At 42.3% G+C, this 22,467-nt stretch overlaps 1 protein-coding gene across 1 annotated transcript in view; it reads right to left on the bottom strand.

Annotated features, from left to right (window-relative positions):
* LOC309396180 (G protein-coupled receptor kinase 5-like) overlaps nt 1-22,467 on the bottom strand; it is a 78,449-nt gene that overhangs the window by 30,309 nt on the left and 25,673 nt on the right. The window contains exon 2 of the mRNA XM_081961069.1: nt 2,850-3,003. Coding sequence (XP_081817195.1) covers nt 2,850-3,003 — 154 coding nt within the window. The remainder of the gene's footprint in view (nt 1-2,849; nt 3,004-22,467) is intronic.

Raw genomic sequence — 22,467 nt, 5'->3', positions numbered from 1 at the left:
AGACGCGTGGACTTCATCTCCCAGAATTTCCCAGCCAGCACGGCTGTAAATATTTATAGCTAAAGATGCACACAATTCCCCAAAGAAGAGGGCTACGTTTAGATTTCGGATCAGATCCTAGTTCATGAGATCTGGATTTTAATTTGCTTTGCTCTGTAGCCAGAATTAGCTGAATGGCGCACAAAAAATGAAACCAAGTCTTGTTATGAGTTTGAAGCCCGTGGTGTATGCTAATTCAAACATTGCTTTAAACCACAAGGTGCTTAACATTGGTTTTTAAAATAAGCAATAATTCTAACTCATTTATTATGATTTCAAAAGGACAATGGCTGGACTCATTATATAAGCACATAACAAACAAGCCACATTAAGAAGTTGTGAATGCCCCAACACTGGAAGTCTTTAAGAAGATGTTGGATAGCCATTTGTCTGAAATGGTATAGGGTTTCCGGCCTAGGCAGGGGGTTGGACTAGAAGACCTCCAAGGTCCCTTCCAACTCTGCTATTGTATTGTATTGTATCGTAATGTTTAGTGTAATGTGTGAATACGGATGATACTGGGGATTGTTATTACACATCTGAATTCTGAGCATATGAAGTAGAAAAAAATTCTAAATCATAATTCGCCTGTTTAGCTACAAAACTGTTCAGCTTTGGGATGATGTTTTAGCTGATCCCGAAACACAAATTTTTCATGTGATTGCATCAAACAAAGATGACCTTTGGGTGCAGGGGGGAAAAACCCTGGATTCTCACAACTTGCTTTTCAGGTACTGAGAAGGCCAGCTCTTTTTTGCACATAGGTGCTCATGGCACTTTCCATGCCTGCAACTTCTGGTTGTCACAATCATATCCTGCTGAGCCCACTCAGGAGCCCATCTGCCTTTACCCAACTCCTTCGCATTTCCCATTTCACAAACCTTCCTTTAGACTCTTTTGTAAACATACTTTCAAGCCGTAGGAACATGTTCTCATTTGCATCTCAGCATGCTCCTTCTGGGAACAAACTGACTTATGAGAAGATGGGGGCAGATGCAAGAATCTCTAATAGTCTACAAGGACCTGGGAGAACAGCAAGCTTACTTAAAGTCAAAAGACCAGGCCGCATAATCACCAAGGATATTAATTTACTTTTTGCGCTGGTTTACTTGAAAAAAGGCACACAAAAGTTGTTCAAAAGAGATGACTTGAAGATGATTCGATGCATGAAAATCACACATTAGGCATGATGGAAGTCACTTCCAACTACCCCGTGAGAATCAGTATAATACAGTAGTTATGTGTTGCCTTAGGAGTGGGAAGACTCCCATTTCAATCACTAAGTCACAGTGACTTCAGACCTTTATTCCCCTCCATCTCTACCCCCACCCCAATACTTGTTGGGATTTTAGGAATTAAATGGATCTACTAAGCATTGTAAAGGCCCTTTTAAAAAATCTGAAGAATCACACAGTCATATTTTAACAGGTCATCAAATTTGAGCAGTGCAATTCTGGAAAACTTGGGAATCGCTCTTAGAAATGGGTAATGGACAAGGATGTACAGGGCCCATGATGATAAAAATGGGATGGATGAAATTATGGCAAATCTTCATCCAGCAGTTTATTTAATATTAGATATTTAGAGAGCTGGAAGGGATCTTGTAGGTCATCTAGTCCAACCCTACACCCAAGAGGAAGACCCTAAACAATTTCTGACAAATGGCAGTCTAATCTGTTCTTGAAAGCCTCCAGTGATGAAGCTCCTACAACTTCCGAAGGCAACTTCTGTTCCATTGGTTGATTGTTCTCACTGTCAGAAAAAGGGCATTGGTCTTACCTGACATGCTCCTTCTCAGAGCTTCTTGGCTCAGCACACCGGAGAATGTCTCCTTCTTTCTAGATTGAATCTCTCCTTGGTCAGTTTCCATCCATTATTCCTTGTCTGGCCTTCAGCTGCCTTGAAAAATAGCTTGATCCCTTCCTCTCTGAGGCAGCCCCTCAAATATTGGAACACTGCTATTATGTCTCCTCTGGTCCTTCTCTTCACTAGACTAGCCATGCCCAGTTCCTGTAACCGTTCTTCATATGTTTTAGTCTCCAGTCCCCTTGGCTGCTTTTCTCTGCACTTTTTCTATAGTCTCAACTTTCTTTCAGTGGCCAACCAGATGTGTCCAAGATGCTCACAAGAGAGATGGAGACACTTCCCTCCTATCATAATTTTCCTACAGCTGGCATTTGGAAATGTGCAACTCCAAACTGTATAGAAGTTCAAGACTACACCTGCAACAGATCAATCCTCTCTAATTGATTCAATCCTGACTTGGTTAGATTCTGCATTGATTCAATCCATTTATTAAGTAAATTAAGTAAATTGTCATTGCCATACCAATTGGTGATGAATTCCACAGATGAGGATTATTTCTCCTCCAACAAATGCACAGTCTAAAATTTAGCAGAGTAGTAAGGAAAAGATCTAAGAACAAAAGTTGTTGAACAATTGATTATTCATACTTAGTTTTGTTCTCAGACCCTTTCCTCATTTTTCTGATACATTTATTCATTGGAGGAGAAATATCACCTCTATACCTTTCCCACGGTTTGACATACGACCCCACAGTCTCACTGAGGAGAGGTTACTATGCTCCATTTATACATTGAGTCCTGGCAGGCACCATGTCAGGTGGTTGTTCAAAGCCAGGCACCTTTTGAGTGGTTATTTATATGTCAACCTATGTCTGGATGTTCATCAACCCATTTGGCTTTCCATTGGGAAGTGATGATGTATGAAATCCGACTTTGATGAGGCAAGAGTAACTCTGCTGATCACAAGGGAGTAAGCTGGCATCATTTTGTGGTGCTTTTGGCTACCGGTTCTTGCATTTCCTTGAGTAGGGGGGGGATGGGGTCTGTCTCATGTTGCACTTACCCAACCCTTTCCGGAGCTCATCACATTGGCTGATGTGCGGGAACTTGAGGATCTCTCTCCATTTCTTGCTCCTTCCTTTCCGTTTCCCTCCACCTCCTGCAAATCAGAGAGAGGAGAGGGAAGAGGAGAATGATGGACGTGAATAATACAATGACTTGTAATGGGTTTATTTTCTGACTCTGTTTTATCTTCCTTCTAGAATGGCCAGGACGATGTTGGGTCCCATGCAGCACATACAGAGCAGCACAATACCAACCATAGCAGTCAATCCGATCCATCATAAATGAGAAGAACATCCTGGTGCAATTTTTACTAGGTAGAGTGCTTGTATTTAACCTAGTTCTAATTTGATCAAATATGATTTTTTACTATTGTATATTGGATTATGCAATCATCTCTTTAGAATTTGCAACCTCCTTTATATCCCATGCATCAATTAATCCCCCCCCCCATTTTTTTTGTACAAAAGTAACTTAAAGGTGAAGTAAAACAACAAAAACATATTTCTCAATGGAAGAAAAAGTTTAGAAGACTGAAACTTGATGGTTAAATGCAAAGCAAAAACTGACGAGGGTCAAACAGCGTCCCAGAGAATTCAAAGAAGCAATTACATTATCTGACACATTTCAACAAATCTGTTTGTCGGGTGCAAGAACCACAGGCTTCTTTAAAGTATTTTTACTGACACATACAAGGCAGTCTGGACAGACTAAACAGAACCTGGCATCCACCAGGTTCTTTAAAAAAAAAACTGGCATGAGGCTGGTTTGTAGAAACATCCAACTCTCTTCAATTTACAGCTCTTTGTAAGCCTTCTTTTAAGCAAGGGGCAGTCAGTCTGTGTCCTCGTCCCAGATTTTATCTATTCAAATAGGCTAATACAGTGTTTCTCAACTGTGACAGCTTTAAGATGGGTCGACTTAAATTCACAGAATTCCCCAGCCAGTGAACTCAATTCTGGACGTTGAAGTTCATCCCTCATAAAGCTGCCAAGGTTGAGGAACACTGGGTTAATAGCAATAGAATAAATATGCCCTTAGCTTAAATATGGCCACCCTTGACCACTAGCCGTAGAAATTTGCATGACTGAGATTTGGAGGGCAACAGGCATCAAGTATGTGCAACTATCTGAATCATGGAAAGCACCATGCGGAAAAAGTACAGAGAAGCAGAAAGCTTATTGATTGAAGGGAAAGATTTCCCCTTCAGCTCTTTCCTCCAAAGGGCCCTGGAATTGGATAATGGTCATTTCAAGCAGAAGTGACATGCTGATTCCTACCACTTTGCAATATGTTATTTCTCGTTGGTTTAAAATAATGCCCAAATCGGGCTTATGATTTGGCATAATCTCAAAAATGATGAACTATAGTTGAGCTATTGTTCAACCTCCAGAAGCTGCTTCCCCTGGAAACAGGAATGCACTTATGATTCTGAGAGCTTGAATGAGAACATAAGTGCTTTGCTGGATGAGATCAAGGTCTTCATGGTCCAGCATTCTTGGTCAGAATCCCAGGAATCAGACAATATTAGACCAGCCACCCACAATTGGTACCCTCCTTGTGGATAGTTCCAACATATTTAGAAGGCACCAAATGGTCATTAGATGATTTATAACAGTGGTTCTCAACCTTCCCAATGCCGCGACCCTTTAATACAGTTCCTCATGTTGTGGTGACCCCCAACCATAAAATTGGTGTCTCAGTTCCTAAGACCATCAAAAATATGTGTTTTCCGATAGTCTTAGGCGACCCCTGTGAAAGGGTCGTTCAACCCCCAAAGGGGTCCCAACCCACAGGTTGAGAACCACTGATTTATAAGAACACAAGTCCCAGGGGGCCACCTTGAACCTATTGCTTGCTAATACAACCTACCGTACTCTGCTTGTCAACATTCCTCTCCACCTCTGTAACAAGTTAAAGCTTTTATATTTTTGTCCTTCCGTATCAGCAGACTTCCAGCCTATTGTGGATAGCTAAGAAACACTCTGCGCAATACAGAAATAGAAAATTGTATATCGCTGCATAGGTGGTCCTGACAGATTCTACATGAGATGATATTTCCCATCGTACAGACATGGCTCCATGTGGAAGAGAAGTTAAAACAAGCATGGACTTTGAGATAATCCTTCAAGGAGTGCCTTAATCAAGTAAACCCCAAATAATGAACACAGGGAGGAGGAGTTTAGATATTCCAAGCATTTCATACATGTTATCTTGATCTACTTATAATAACTAAGGCTATGCAAGGCATTTGAAAAGGGTGCTTGCAGTGAGTGTTGGCATGAGTGAAACAATCTACCCCAAAATATTCAAGTAGCCATATTTTTAGGAAGGCTCAACAAGGCTTCCCTGATAAGTGCAGGTCCATGCACAGATGACTTCTTTTGGGACCGCTAGCAAAACCAAAGCAACGATTCCTGTAAAGGTAGATAACCAATGAAATCCTTTGAAACTTCTATACTGTCTGTAAAGGACGTAGCTACTTTAATAAATCGAATAAGGGTACTTTTATTTTCCCTAGTACACTTAGGAAAGTACCCTCATATTTTACAAGGCAGATTCCTCCTTGTAGTGATGGCCGAGGTTGCCAAATTGAGTACGTTTGGCCCACCAAGTTTGAGGTGAATTAAGAATCTACATCAGCTTCCTGCCTGAGCAGAGGTTGGACTAGCAAAACTTCAAGGTACCTTCCAACTCTGTTTTTCTGTTATACTAACATAAATCTAACAAAACAAATATGGATTGCAAAGCTCATTTCCCTGCGCTCACTGGATTCTCACTGGGATCTTCTTTGTTTCTGCTTCTTATATTTTAAAACAACTTCAGGGACCAAAATGCTTTTTTGGTTCAGCTCATCATCTAAGCATCTAATGTGCTGTTAGCCTTCAATAAGATCAGATAAAAATTGGGAGAGAAATATTGGTAGACTTTCCTTGCCTAAATATGCCTTTGTTCGAGGCTAGAAGATCATGCTGGATCCTTACATATTCATACATGATGGTCTGTTGAGTAAATCACCCTGAAAGAATCCACAAATTGCGCTATACCATAAACCATTCTTTTCAGACTACAGTGGTTGGCTTTCTCCAACACAATTAGCACACTCATCATCTCTGTCCTTCCAGGTCATGACCACAATTCCCAGCAGCCTTAGAAGAAGAATTGGAGCACTTCAATGACATCTGGAGGGCCACTGGATGCCAACCGTCTGCCAAAGCCACACCAAACAGCTCATATCATGACTTAGCACAATGGGTATAAGCAGTGGTGGGTTTCAAATTTTTTTAGAACCTCTTCTGTAGGTGTGGCCTGCTTTGTGGGAGTGGCTTGCTGTCCATGTGACTGGGTGGGAGTGGCTTGCCAGCCATGTGACTGGGTGGGCGTGGCCAACTTGTAAAATGTGGTGAAACTCACTTTAACAACGCTCTTGCTTAGCAACCAAAATGTTGGCTCAGAAAGTCTGGCATTTGAAGTACGCAAGTCTTAAAGCTGTCTAGTTACAAGACCCTCACACCCCTAGCCCTTTAGGAAAAAAAACCCCAGGGGTGTTCAAACTTGAAAGCTTTAAGACTTGTGGACTTCAACTCCCAGAATTCCTCCTCTCGCTCTTCATCTTGATGATGTGCGGACCGGCGGGGGGCGGGAGCTGGAACCGGTTCTAAATGGCACAGTAGATTTGTGGAACCTCTTCTATAGAAGAGGTTAGAAGTGGCAGGACCCCACCCCTGGGTATAAGAGGCCGAAATAAGGTATGGTGGAAAACAAAATAGCCCTGTTCTCAGTGAAGCTTACAAGGTGCACTAGGACTAATCCTTACCTCTCAGCATCACCTATACAGGTAGTCCTCAACTTACAACAGTTCATTTAGTGACTTTTCAAAGTTACAATGTTACTGAAAAAAGTGACTTATGACCGTTTTCACCCTTATGACCATTGTAGTATCGCCATTGTCACATGATCAAAATTCATACACCAGGGAACTGACTTGTATCTCTGACGGTTGCAGCATCCTGGGGGAGGGGGGGGGTTCCACGTGATCACCTTTTACAACCTTCTGACAAAACAAAGTCAATGGGGAAGCCAGCTTCACTTAACGACCATGTTAGTAACAACCATGTTACTAACTTAACAACTGCAATGGTTCACTTAACAATTGTGGCAAGAAAGATCTTAAAATGGGGCAAAATTCACTTAAAAATTACCTCGCTTAGCAACATAAATTTTGGGCTCAATTTTGGTCGTAATTTGAGGACTATCTTATTCTGTTACAGCTGTGATGAGAAAAAGGCAATAGGAAACCACATATATTACCATGAGACTCATAGACAAAAGGAAAGACACAAATGAAATAAATAAGAGGAAGGAAACAGAAAGCACTTAAGTACTTGTTCTTCTAACTACAGGAACTACCTTCTAAACTTTTCTCAGGATTTTCTAGGCTCCAGGAGGGGCTGCTCCATTCCTGCTCTTGTAATTAATCTTTTCCCTTTCATAAAGGTTGTCCCTTCAGTAACCTTGTTGGGCCAATTCCAAGAGTTGAGGAACTTCACTTTCAGAGCCGATTCTTGGAGCTGAAGACCAAAGGTGGTTCCCACTTCCGCCATGGACAATGCGTCCATCCTCTGGTCTCACCCACTAATGGCCAACTAGCTTCCTTATCTCACTGGCTGCCATCAGGAGACTCCGTCTTGTCCAAGACAATGGCCTTCCGTGCACAATGCAGACGCCTTAAGTTTAGGAAACTCCCCAGAATGATAATCCACCCATAGCAGGAAGCTATCGCTTGCTCTTTCTCAGATGCGCTCACAGAGTGCACATCAGGGGTGTCAAACACAAGGCCCAAGGGATGCTTAGATATGGGCCTGGAAACAGCGAAGGACTGGCCCGCAGTGCCTCTACCAATGAAAATAGGCTCCCGAGCTCCGTTTTCAGCTGTGTCAGCCTCCTGCAACCCTCTGCCCGTGAAAATGGAGCTCGGAAGGGCTGCATGCCCACCCTGGCCACGCCCACCCTGGCCACACCCACCCTGGCCCCCTGGGGTCAAACATGATCCCGATGTGGCCCTCAATGACATCGAGTTTGACACCCTCAGGCAGATAGTCCTCAATGTACAACCATAGGAACAGTTACGTGAATCCTCCTGTCATTAAGCCAATCTGGCTTCCCCTATTGACTTTGCTTGTTGGAAGCTGGGTGGGAAGGATACAAATGGTGACCACATGACTCTGGGACAGTGATATGTCACAAATACATGCCAGTTGCCAAGCGCCCGGATTTCAAATATAACATTAATTACATGCAAATAATAGGATCGTTCTTTGCGTATTTAGCAATGTTGCCTTCCGTCATGATAAACATTGCACTAAGCTAGCACATTTTGGAATAGTTTCACATCCAACATTTTTGGCAACTGCATATGGAACCGTTTCTTTATGGATTAGAGTTGATTATACATCTGATCTGACAATGTGTGTGAAAGTTCAGCCAACAGTTTGCTATTTACTCTCACTATTGTCGTGACTTAGGAATCTAATTGTTGTTGTGCCTCGATTTGCAAAAGAAATTAGCTCGACTTTATGTAATTTTATCCAGTGGAATTCAGGCAATACAATACAATAGCAGAGTTGGAAGGGACCTTGGAGGTCTTCTAGTCCAACCCCCTGCCTAGGCAGGAAACCCTATACCGTTTCAGACAGATGGCTATCCAACATCTTCTTAAAGACTTCCAGTGTTGGGGCATTCACAACTTCTGGAGGCAACTTCTGTTCCACTGATTAATTGTTCTCACTGTCAGGAAATTTCTCCTCAGTTCTAAGTTGCTTCTCTCCTTGATTAGTTTCCACCCATTGCTTCTTGTTCTATCCTCAGGTGCCTTGGATAATAGTTTGACTCCCTCTTCTTTGTGGCAACCCCTGAGATATTGGAACACTGCTATCATGTCTCCCCTAGTCCTTCTTTTCATTAAACTAGACATACCCAGTTCTTGCAACCGTTCTTCATATGTTTTAGTCTCCAGTCCCTTAATCATCTTTGTTGCTCTTCTCTGCACTCTTTCTAGAGTCTCCACATCTTTTCTACATCATGGCGACCAGACCTTAATAGGCACCCCTAGTTAATTTCAACACACTGTTTGCTTGGCTGCAATACAAAAATAGAACACCCCACCCCAAGTTTTTATAGGTAGCGAAAATAATGTTGTTATTGTTAGTCCCTTCCTTCTGCTCTTGTGAAAATTAGACAGTTCTTTATAAAATACATCAGAGATACAAAACTACAAATCAACCTAGCAGGCGCCCCTTTAGACTATCAAACCTTTTGTACATCCAGTCTGCCTCAATGTTGGACAGCATGTTTTAAGCCCTGTAACAATGTCCTCCCATCTGCTCTGCTAGATGGCAAATTCAATCATAGACCATGCATTGGTAGTCAAGTAATCATTGAAACCATTAGATGTGTCCTTTCATTTGCTTGGAACATACTTCATCACTATAATTGTATCTTCTTGGGCAAAGACTCTTGTCAGATTTCTTTGTTTAGCAGTAAAACAAAACTTTGAATCTTTGGGCTTCTAGAATCCATTGTAACACCTTGGTTGTAAACAGATGTTTTATAGTTCTTAAAAATAAGAACGTGAAACTGAAGAGAGGTGACAAAATCAAATTAAAAAATAATATTCACTTTTGTTTTGGGAATGGAAAGAGTTTTAAACAATGTTAGGGAAACTGAGGCCCCCCAGATGTTGCTAAACAACAGATATTCGTATCCGTCCAAGGAGGGATACATTTCCCATGCTATGGCAAACATCTGGAGTGACAGGTTCCTTGCTCCTTTTAGTCATCTGAAATATTTTGCATCAATGCTGGTATCTTTAACTATGGATCAGCTAGCCAGACTGTTATCTTTGAGGAGCTACGCTCAACATATTTTAAAAGCCTACTTCTAAGCAACCCTTAGAATTCAATTCCAGTTTCAGATGATTAAAAGAGAGAGAGAGAGAGAAAAGGGCAAGAGAAGTAGCCATCCAATCCACATGGTGAGACTTCCTTACATCAGCGGCCTCCAACCTTGGCAACTTTAAGACTTGTGGACTTCAATTCTGGAACTTGAAGTCCACAGGTCTTAAAGTTGCCAGGGTTGGAGACCCCTGTCTTACAACGCTCATATCTGTTTCCATGAGAGAATCAGCAGCATGCTGACAAGATCTTCCCCTCCTGATTTTATTACGACTCCAACACCCATCAGTCACAAGAAGGTGCAAAAGACTGATATTTGGGTTGCCAGATGTGAAAGACCAGATATCAGCTTCCTTATGTTTGGGGACTATTGTATTAAGAGGACCAGAATGGAACAGAAGATAGCAATCTGCCTGCATTGAAAAATCATGAAAGCTTCTTCCAAAGCAACGTTGGGAATGATGAGTCTGGAATCTCCGCCAGAATCACCTGATTTATTTTGCCAAGAAGGGATAGTCTATGCAGAAGATTCAGTAGTCCTGCTGATGGACATCTCAAACTGGAAATGCCTGAAATACTGGATTTTTTTTGTACCAGGCTGCTTGGCAATTTCTATGCTTAGGAGATTTCTATGCTTATATGTTGTGGGGTGTGGTTGTGTGTGTGTAAGTGTTTAATCATTGTATACCATCCAGAAACACACTTCCGTGAGAAAAAAAGGAAAGGAATCCCTGAAGATTTTACTCACCTTGTCAAGGTTCCAACTGAGGAACCCAACCAAAGCAAGCATGATCGAGAGGGTCCAATCTTTTCATGTAAAACTTTATTGAGTATATCATTTTGGCATGTTTGAAGGCAAAACCAGATCTAGAGCTTCCCCATGCTAACCCCTATAGATAAAGTTCAAATTCCACCCCCATTAGCTCAGGTCACATTGTCCAATATGGTCTCTGGATATTGTTGTGGCAAAGTCTTTTTTGGCTTCTATAAACACTTGCTGAAATGCCATTGGTTCTCACACTGACATCTTGATGTCTGGGTCATTTTCTATCTCCCTCTTCCTCCCCTCATAGTTTGTTGGCAAGTTGAGATGCGATGATAGTTGCAACAGCTTGCCACCGCTAGTCATTGCTGACTATAGGGGGCGCTGCTCATCTCCGTCTCAAGGCCCCTGAGCAGGGACTGTCCGAAGACATTTCTGTGGTCATGTGGCCAGCATAACGTCACGAAGCACTGTTACCTTTCCACAGAAGTGGTACCTATTTATCTACTTGCAGTTGCCTGCTTTCAAACTGCTAGGCTGGCAGGACATGGGGCAAGGAGGAGAGCTTATCCTGTCATGTGGTGCTCAGGTCTTGAACCTGGGCTGTTGGCTTTCCAACCGACAAACCCATCAACTAACTGCTGAGCCACGATGCCACCCACCTCTGTGAGAAGTGACGAACTTATTGGGGTGGCTAAACAAACAGATAAATAAATAAAACTCTGACTGTTCAGGAATTTTGGAACCTAGACTTGCATCAGTTAGCAACAGTGTGATGGCCAACAATCAGGACTCGTAGAAAGTCATTACGCTTGACATCCTGTTCACAGTCATTCGCCTTGCTGCTTCATTTTCTTCTTCTTCTTCTTCTTCTTCTTCTTCTTCTTCTTCTTCTTCTTCTTCTTCTTCTTCTTCTTCTTCTTCTTTCTTCTTCTTCTTCTTCTTCGTCTTCTTTCTTCCTCCTCCTCCTCCTCCTTCTTCTTCTTTCTTCCTCCTCCTCCTCCTCCTTCTTCTTCTTTCTTCCTCCTCCTCCTCCTCCTCCTTCTTCTTCTTTCTTCCTCCTCCTCCTCCTCCTCCTCCTCCTCCTTCTCCTCCTCCTTCTTCTTCTTCCTCCTCCTCCTCCTCCTCCTCCATCATTATTTTTTTCTTCTACTTTGCCCATATGGCTTCTAGCTTAGTGTCTTGATATAGTCAGATACACAGTATATGTATTTAAACTGCCAGGCCTGGATTTTCAGAATGTTGCAAAACAAAACAAAAATAAACAAAAACAAATCAACCAACCCCTCAAGTATAATAATCAGGATTGGGTGTGAGAGAAGTGAAGGAAGTTCTTGGATCTTTTAAACTTAAAATGATTCAAAAGTCTCAGGCTCTATTTACCACTTATGCCTGGAAACAGCTCTATACAAGGGCTTTCCCCACCCCCACCCCTTTTTGAAAAAAAGGAGACTGCTGGGAAGTGTGTGTGTGCGTGTGTGTGTGTGTATGTGTGTGTGTGTGTATGTGTGTAGATGGGAGATGTATGGATTTGATTTTTTCCCCCTTGCTCCCCCTCCTGCTCCCCTTCCTTCACAGCCTAAAGGCTTCACTTATGAAGTAATCCCTGCGGAGATATGACATCAGGACTCTTGTGGACAGCTCAGGGTTGAGGGCTGGCCAGGCATAACTTCTTCCCTTGAACGTTTCCCATCAGAGAGAAAGCGCCTTATGATGTCAAGGAAAGCCAAAACGGAAATGCCGACCCCACGAAATACACATGGCTCCATCACCCCACCAACAGGGTCTGAGAGTGGCACAGCCCTTCACAGAAACCTGTGGAGAGTCCTTGTAATTCGTGGGCCCTCCAGGGAATAGGCTGGGCAAAGGCTTCCTGTTGGAATCGATTCACTTCCTCTTCTATGAATAGGCTGAGCGTCAAGAGCTGGAACGGGCTCCTGTCAGTAAATAACAGGACGGCCCTACGCACTTTGTTTCTTCCACTAGTTTCGGGGCCTTGGCCTCTTCTGTCTTGCTAAAGGCTACTGCATCTCACACCCATGCAGAGTATCTGCTGGAATGCTGGATTCAGAAGGAATGCATTGGCCTTGGGCAGGGGGTCTCCAAATTTGGCAATTTTGTGAATCCCCTTTACTTAGTACAGGGGTCCCCAACCCCCGGTCCAGGGACCAGCACCGGGCCGCAGCATGCCAGAAACTGGGCGGCACAAACAAGTGAAGCCCCATCCAAAGGATGCAGGCATTACACCAGGGGTGTCCAAACTTGGGAACTTTAAGGCTTGTGGACTTCAAGTCCCAGAATTCCCCAGCCAGCTCTGCTGGCTGGGGAATTCTGAGAGTTGAAGTCCACAAGTCTTAAAGTTCCCAAGTTTGGACACCCCTGCATTACACCAAACCACGCACCCTTCAGCCTACGGAAATACCTCTCTCCATGGAACCAGTCCCTGGTGCCCAAAAGGTTGGGGCTGCTGCCTTAGCGTACTCCCCAAAACTAGCTAATTAGGGCTTGTAAATCATGGTGCTGTACCCAGATACCATACATTCCTTACTGGGTTGCTTGGATTGGGTAAAAGCAGCTATCATTTCGCTTTTTTGGGGGGGGAAGCAAAACATGTCCGGGAACCTCATTCTCTTTTGATTCTGATCCTCTCAAAAGAAAGCTGATTAGTCATCAGTGTAAATGGGGTAAAGATTTCCAGCTGCAGTTTGGGTTAAACCCAGCATCCTTTGCCAGATGAAATTGAAAACAACCAACTACGTCAGCTTTGCAGTGATGAAAAGAGAAGAAAAGGCTAAGCCCAGCCAAAAGCGCTTGGAAGCCTCCCGTCACTGTCTTTCCCAACCTGCAAAGGAGTAACACGAGCTAAAAACATTTGGCTTTCTTAGGTCCACTTACGCACGGTGAGGTTGTTCAATGGACGTTTGGACTTCCTCTTCCTAGCTCACAACAATAGCTGGGCTCAGCCTTGCCAAGAGCTCTTCTCCTCCCCAAAGTCTTGCCCCCCCCCACCATCTTCTCAAGGTCCCTTCCACCCCTCTGTTTTAATAGAAGCCCGATAACGATCTTATTAAAGGGCTATTCTTGCCTCATGTCTGTCGTCAGCAAGAATTCTTGATAAGAACATAGACGTCTGGACATTCTTTTAGATGTCTCAAATTGAGTTTTTTTTTAAAGGGGGGAAAGGGTGGGCAGGTCCACTTCTCTCTGTTCCTTGTATTGATTTTTGTTTTGGAGGAGACACAATTTCAGAGTAACACAGGTCTAACCCCGAGGAGGACACAACCATACATTGGTTCATCAATAGGTACCAGTGGTAGGGATCAATATGTTCATTGCATTGACAATTGGGTAAGTGGAAATAAACAGACTTCAGTATGGGGTTTAGCAGACTATACGGACTGAGCTACCGCTGCTTCTCACTGAGCATGCTCGGTGAATCTATAGTGCTTTTTCAACCAACCACAGCTAAGCAAATTGCAGAGAAAACTTTTCTATATCTCATCCAATGTTTATCAGGATATAAAATACAAATACAAATGATGGGAAACTAGGGGAGGAAAAAGGGGAGAGGAGAAAGTGTAGGGGAAAAGAGGGGAAAAAGAGAAAAGCATTGACATCTTTTTAGCATAGTAGAATAAGATAATAACATTACAGCCTCAAATTTTTGGATTGGATTGGATTTATTGGATTTATATGCCGCCCTTCTCCCAAGGACTCAGGGCGGCGTACAGCATTAAAAAACACATAGTACAAAAGTTAAAAGGAAATTAGAAACAGTCCAAAAAACAAACTCAATTTATATAACACTCACATTTTAAAAATTAAATAAAATTAACAGGCCAGGCTGGCTTGCTGGAAAAGCCAACTTTTTAGGGCGCGTCGGAAGGACCGGAGGTCAGGGATTATGCGAAGCTCCGGGGGCAGCTCATTCCAGAGGGAAGGCACTCCCACAGAGAAGGCTCTCCCCCTGGGGGTCACCAGCTGACACTGTCTGGCCGAAGGCACCCTGAGGAGGCCAGCTCTGTGGGATCGTACTGGACGGTGGGATGCTACTGGTGGCAGTAGGTGGTCTCGCAGGTACCCTGGGCCTAAGCCATGGAGTGCTTTAAAGGTCATAATTAGTACCTTGAATCGCACCCGGAAGACAACCGGTAACCAGTGCAGGCCGCCTAAAAGGGGTGTAACATGGGAGCACCTAGGTACCCCCATGATAACCCGCGCGGCCGCATTCTGGACCAGCTGAAGCTTCCGGGTGCTCTTCAAGGGCAGCCCCATGTAGAGAGCGTTGCAGTAGTCCAGGCGAGAAAGGATGAGGGCATGAGTGACTGTGCACAGAGCATCCCGATCCAGGAAGGGGCGCAACTGACGTACCAGGTGAACTTTTTACTTTTACACAGTATACCCTTGCCATTTCTATAAGAACAAAAACTTTTCTATGCAAGTAATCCTTGACACAACTTGTTAAGTGAATTTTGCTCCATTTTACAACTTTTTTTGCTACAGTTGTTAAGTGAAGCAGTGCAGTTGTTAAGTTACTAACATGGCTGTTAACTGAAACTGGCTTCCTCATTGTCTCTGCTTGCCAGAAGGTCACAAAAAAGCGAATGATATGATCCCGGAACACAGCAAACGATTAAATATCAGTCAGTTGTCAAGCATCTGAATTTTGATCATGTGATCATGGGGATACTGTAGCGGTCGTAAGTGTGAAAAACAGTCATAAACTGCTTTTTTTCAAGGCCATTATAACTTTGACTGGTCACTAAGTGAACCGTACCAAGTCAGAATATCTGTACATCCACTCAGTCCTGCCTATACTGCAGATTGAATGTTTTCCAATATCTGTAGTAGGAAGAGCTCTTTCTGTCACTATGATTTGATGATCATACAGTTTTTCACCTCTAGCGCGTTGCATCTTTTCCCATTTTTACACCTTCCTGATGTGTACATGTACACACTTCCAATGCCCTTGGCTACAGAATTCTAAGAAAGGTAGCGGGGAGATCTGTTCCTTTCCTTTAAGCATCCAGAAAATAGTATCAAGCTGCCTGGTATGTCATTTGACTTTTTGTAACTTGGCTAACAGGATTAGGAAGCAACTGATGGAAAAGACATTTTTTGATTTGAGAAGCTGGAAACTGAGATCAACCAGAAGGCCTAATACGGGCGGTCCTCGATTTACGACCACAATTGGGTACAAAATAACTGTTGCTAAGTGAATTTTGTTTTTTGACCTTTCTTGCCACGGTTGTTAAGTGGGACACTGCCGTTGTTACGTTAGTAACATGATTGTTAAATGAATCTGGATTGACTTTGCTTTTCAGAAGGTCACAAAAGGTGACCTGGGACACTCAGCCGTAAATATGAATCAGTTGCCAAGCACATGGATTTTGATCATGGGGAAGCTGTAACAGCTTCTGTTATACAAGTGAAAAACGGTCATAAGTCACTTTTTTCAGTGCTGTTGCAATTTCAAACAATCATTAAATGAACTATTGAAAATGGAAGATTACCTGTACCGGATTGAGAATTCAAATATGGTGGACTAATCTGGGTTTTAAACCATTTAAAGTTGGGAGATCACTCTTGAGAGAAAGCGGTCCTTAGGTTTCGCACTTTGTCTATAACTGATACTGCAGATTAACTTTCTTATCTCTACTCAAACTGTCAAAAGCAGATAATAGAAGCAAAGGCCTCTATTAATTATGATGAATGTAACAATTAAACCCAATGGATGAAGGGGCTCTCACGTGGACCAATGCAGATAATTTTAATCCCTGTTTCTTCTACATCAATTCTTCATTTGCCACTATATTGTTTCCTGTGAGTCTTCAAGTTCCTGCTTGACCAACTGCAGAAAGGGTGAACACAACAGCAATGCCAGGATACACCAACCACAGATGTCCCGCACCAATGGGAATCTCCATAGACATTGATGTCCTACAGTGTTACGTAGGTTGGAGTAATAACAACAGAACAAAGAGCTACAAACTTCAAGCTGTTCAAAAGCCAACTTTACAGCACTGTTGTTGTTTCTGACAAGGAAGCTAAAGACGGAATGATAACAAGCAAAAGGGATCCTTATATGACTCTTTACGTTTCTCCACATGCCTTGCAGCAAAGCAGGTTAATGGTCTGTGTCTATGGCCTGCTAGGGACGTCAGTGCTAACACCCACATTTACTTCTTGGCACAAGAAAAGTTGAGAAAATTCCTTGGTTCCCTTATCAACGATAAAGCAGCATTATCAGTGATCAATGCTGCAGTTAATTTGGCAAACTTAGTAGGCAGGCAGGTGGGCAGGCAGGAAGGAAGGAAGAAGGATTTCCACTCACCTTTTGAGCAAGGGCCGTTCAAACAAATGGAAAGGCAGAACTACTATATAGAAATTTCCTCCTAATATTTCATTAAGTTGGAAGGAATAAAAGGCTGGTCTTTTGGCCTTCCTTGAAGACATGGCTACATTAAATAGCCCAATGGTGACATGGCACATTGGAGGTGACTAATGGAATAGCAAGCACCCCACTTCCTCCCTGTGTGCACTTTACTCCCTCCAGCTACATCCTGCTTAATTTTTATTTTATTCTAATTCTTAAATTTAAGATGTTTTAACTCCCGACCTTGTTGATGTGAAAGCTTTCAGGTTGGGAAGAACAGGGATTGTACATTCCTACTTCCAAGTGTCACCAATATCTCCTGCCTACGAGGAGGCTAAAGTCAAAACCCAGAGAGAACGAACCACAAAGGCCACATTACTCATTCCCCTCCCACTCAGGTCCCCTTGCTATTACTCTCCCTTTCTGGGATGCCAAGAAGGTCAGGAGTGGGCTCCACAGATGGCAACTCCGAGGTGAGCAGCAGCCGAACTGCACTGGCCTAGCACATCTCTCAAAGCTGCCCTGGCAAACTCCTTCGAGGGTGAGTCAGCTCTCCAACCAACCGAGTGCGTAATCCATCTTTCTCTCTGTGGCTTCCCCCCCCCCCCCTTTTTCGTAGTTTCATGTGAGCCCATTCAGGAAGGAAGAGCGGGAGCTGTTTTCTAGCACGATCACAAGCCATGAGCTTTCCCTTTCAGGACAAAGGCAGGCACAGAAAAGAAGAAGAAGAAGAAGAAGAAGAAGAAGAAGAAGAAGAAGAAGAAGAAGAAGAAGAAGAAGAAGAAGAAGAAGAAGAAGAAGAAGAAGAAGAAGAAGAAGAGGAAGGAGGAGGAGGAAGAGGAGGAGGAGGAGGAGGAGGAGGAGGAGGAGGAGGCAGAAGGGAGGATTATTCTACGGATCTCAATTCTCAAAAGGAGATTTGGGATGGGAAGGGCAAAGGGTCATCAGCCTGAGGAGTCTAGTGGCTGAGAAGGTGTTTCCAGCAGGCCTTCTGCTTGGATCCATCCCACAGGTACGCATGCAAACATGCCTGAGTCCAGAGCAACAATATACGAGGGCTGGAAATTGTGGAATCAACATTCCATTGCATGTCAGGTTCTAAGTTTTCTTCTGTTTTAAAAGTGCAAATTTACCAAAGGAAACCTTGGGATCAATGGCCCCGATGACTTGATAGCATTCTATTAATATATATCTATATCAGTTAATCACAGCTCTCCTTCACTCTCCGCCCTTCGGTGCAAGCTAATTCATTGTCAAGATCACCAACAGATCACTATAAAGGTACATTTTACAAATCAAACATTTGTTTTCTAGGCTGTTGCCCTCAAGATATGCTTGGCACAAGCTGCTTGTAATATCTGGAAATAGTATCATGTTATATCTGAAGGAAACTAGATTTGGATTAGATTAGATTAAGATAGATTAATCTAGTTTGACTAGAAGAGGCTTTCGAGACTGTTGAAGAAACGATTTTGCCCATCCAGTGTTCCTTTTCCATTTAATGTGAGGTGACCGGGAATGTCTTATACCCAAAAGGTATGCTATTTTTAAGCTTTTTAAAGCTTATTTTAAACCAGTTCAGCATCAAACCCAACACTTTTCCTTGAAAATGTCTATGGAGATTCTCAGTCATTCAGTCATGGTTGTCTCAAAGGTGCTTTTTTTTTTTTCAAAAGGCAAAAGAGAAACTGAAGAAGCTTTTTGGATCAGAAGAAAAATGTCTTCAAGAAAAAACAAAGAACATCCAGTTACTTTAGGAAAAAAACCAACCTTTCGATTTTCCTTGAAAAGGCTCCATTACAGAGATATGGTCATAGGATGTTACCAAAAGTTTACGTTTAAACCAAGTTGCATAACCTGGTTAACTTTAAGAGGTATGGACTTCAACTCCCAGAATTCCCCAGCCAATCATGCTTGCCAAAGTTGCCCAGGTTGAGTTTAATCTATTCTGCAGTCACTATTGTCCTAGTCCAGAATATTCATTTGTCAATAAATGCTGTGTTGAATGTAAACTCAGCCACGAGACTTGTTCAATAAACCACACCAACCTTATGGGTTTATAAGCTCATTTGGAATTTTAAAAGAGTGTTGTTGGCACTCCCATAAAGTGATTGTCATGGAGGATGTGGCTAATTTAAAAAAAAAGATTCATATGATAGAAAGTGAACAAAGCAATGGACTTCATCCCCACCATTTTGTTTTCAAATAATGCCCATTTGGCTAGTTGAACTGTCTCAGGATACCATTTCTCACACTAACTCTCCATTCATTTTTTTCTAAACTGAATGAGACTACCGGTAAATCAAAATATTGGGCAAAGATTTTGGCAGATGGCAAGAATTGTGTCAAAGGGCAAATTGTCACGTTAGGATGCCATGCTGTTAAATGTGGGGGGGGGGAGAGGGGAGAGGGAGAGAGAGAGAGCACAGATCTAAAGAAAAAAAGCCTACTGGGTAAGTCAAGAAATAATTCAATTTTTAATAAGCTCTTGGACCTTTTATTCATGGCTGTGTTCCCACAATGCATTCAAGACTGCTTGGCATACCCTTGCTGAATTATTATCCCAGTACTGTAATCATGCTGTGCTATAAAACAGCACTTAGAAATCATGGTGGTTCAACCCAACATTACATCTTTCCGCAATGCATCTATCCAGAGCTCAAACACCAAATTAAATATTTGTACCATAGCGGGACACTCACACAGAAAGGTTAATGGTATCTTTATCACCAGTCATTAATTAAAAGGAAAGAACGCAAGTTATAAACCACTGAAAAGAAAGAAAGGTTAAATATGTTTGTCCTGTACAGCCTGCACTTCTGTGACAAAGTTTTACATGATTACTTCCATGCTGTTAGGAGTACAGCCCCATCATCTCAAAGCACAGGAGAGACCATCCTCACTGTTCAAGAACTCAGCTTGAATTTTCTATGCTTCCACAGTGATCAATGGGTCTCCTCTAGAGAGGTACCTGTTGTACGTTCTGTTTTTGCCCTTTGATTTAAGGATTAATCTTTAAACCTTTCCTGAATAGACACTTCAATATCAGCTTCATAGAGGTCCCCACCACCACCACATATACAGCAAGTGTATTATTTGCACAATTAGAACAAATAAAATAAATCCATCACATTAGTACTAGTGAGCCTCAGTATTAGTAATAATGAACTGTAAGCCTATAGAACACATTAAAAAAAATCACCTAGTGCTGCTATTTAACCATGTCTCCAGTTTACAATTCTGTTTTTCCTATGCTGAATTTGAGTTGTTACTCTAGAAGAAAAAAACAAGAAAAAAGGGGTCTATGTGCCCCTGTCTCTCTGTTTCCTACGGTAGATCTGGCTTCACCCCATCTTTTAAAGTGCTCAAATAATATTTGAAAATGCATAAGAAACCTATTTCTACCTTAAGAACTCTATATTGTGCAAAGTCAGCATAGTTTATAGAATAACAGGGTTGGAAGGACCTTGGAGTTCTCCTCCCATTTGAACAGGACACCCTATATCATTTTGGACAAATAATTGTCCAAACTCTTCTTGAAAACCTCCAAAGCATCTACAACTTCTGGAGCCAAGCCATTCCACAAATTAATTGTTCTCACCAAGAGGAAATTTCTTCTTAGTTCTAGGTTGGATCTCTCTTTAATGATCTTCCACCTGCTACTTCTTGTCCTGTCTTCAGGTGCTTTGGAGAATAGGTCGACCCCCTCTTCTTTGTGACAGTTCCTCAAATATTGGAAGACTGCTATCATGTTACACATAAGGCACTAGGTTTTATTCCACAAAACATGCTTGAATTCATCATGTCTTCGCACAAGGTATGAGCACAACTACAATTTTAACTACTGTATGATTCTTGGAGTATACTAGTAGTTTTGGGAATTTTCTTCTGGTTGAACAACCAGTCAGGTGGATTTTTTTTTAAAAAAAGGAGTATGCTAAACATCTAGGATTTGAAAGATCATTTGCATCTCAGCATTCAAGTGAATTTGAACCTGTTGTGCTGGCTGTGTAGAAAGAACTGCATTGTTAGCTATACGGAACACCCAAGGAAATGACTCTGGGCTATTTCCTGTCTCTGCCACATACCTAATCACACTTCTTCAATGAATACTCATTTTGACATTCTATCAGGAAAGACTCATCTGCTTGTCATGTTTTTGCTTCATTTGAGCCATAGATTTGATAGGAAACTTGCCTAATATCACACACACACACACACACACACACACACACACAATCCTGCACTCTAAGCTTCCAATCAACAATTGAACTTTCAGAGATCAATTTCACTACCTCACACAGGGTGGTAGACGGACAGCAGACAGAAACCCAATTAGTCCAAAAGTCTTCTGAGGCAGCTACATAGAATGGTGCCACCTAAAAGTATCTCTCTGGAGGAGCATCCTTCTAGGCACTTGGTTATTTATTCATGTATTCTCTCAGAAAACCTATGAAATTGACATTCTTCAATCACTTAGTCAAGGAAAATCCCCCCCCAATCACTCCCTCTGGATTGTGCAAGGGAAAATATTGTCCTATACAGGTTGTTGACCCACCTTCCTGTGAGTGTAAACAGCCACAAGCTCTTGATTCTGTCTATGTTGGATGTGGCTGATGGTAGTTGGAGCCTAAAATACCAAGAGGGTGTTGCCTTGCCTGCCTGTGGAACTTCTAAATCTAGGTCCATGGATCACCCTAACTAATGTTTTGTTTAATTGCTCTTTCTTAGTTAAATACAATTTGTTGGACAGATGCAACATACTGAGCGATTAAACATGCTTTAGAAATTTCACTGGCTGAATTCACATAAAACACTAAAATCAAAACGAGCTGAATCAATTATATTTTCTTATATGGAGCCCGTTCAATATTCAGCTTATTGAGCAAATGGTCTGACCTATTGATATTTTTTATGTTCCTGGTCCATGGCAGAGGAATTCAGGTCCTGCATTTTTGAGGTACAAGATGGGAGCAAAATGATATGGAAAATCTAACTTTGTGGTTGAACATGTTCTCCTAGCCAAGTTATGTGACAAGTCCTACCAATTTAGCCTTACAGTCCTAACGGGACCCTCTCTTCTAAATGTTGAATGTGTCCCTTGTCTGCCATTGTAGTAGATGGACCAAACAGGTTAACAGGAATAACATCAAACGGCTACTTGTTAGTAGCATATTCTATTGTTAATGGAAATTCTTTAGTCATTCTTGAAAAAATATAGGGCCACCCAAAAGAGGGGAATGGTTTGATGCTCTTCTAGAGTGAAAATAGGAAATTTTGAAGATCGGAAGCCTTGCCAGCTGCAAACCATGATAAGGCAGTGCAGCTGGCACCTATGCCAGGCTTCCAAGCTGCCACAACTGATAAGATTCAGAAAAGGGATTCAGGCTATCCTACCAGGCAATGGGCATTCTTAAAAATGGATGGTCTGCATCGTCAGGAACAACTGAATGGTATTTGTTCCTTTTC

The sequence above is a fragment of the Natrix helvetica genome (assembly GCF_964273705.1).
Source record: "Natrix helvetica genome assembly, chromosome: 8".
Taxonomy (NCBI): domain Eukaryota; kingdom Metazoa; phylum Chordata; class Lepidosauria; order Squamata; family Natricidae; genus Natrix; species Natrix helvetica.
The sequence above is the reverse complement of the archived record's forward strand: the minus strand, read 5'-3'. Positions and strand labels throughout refer to the sequence as shown.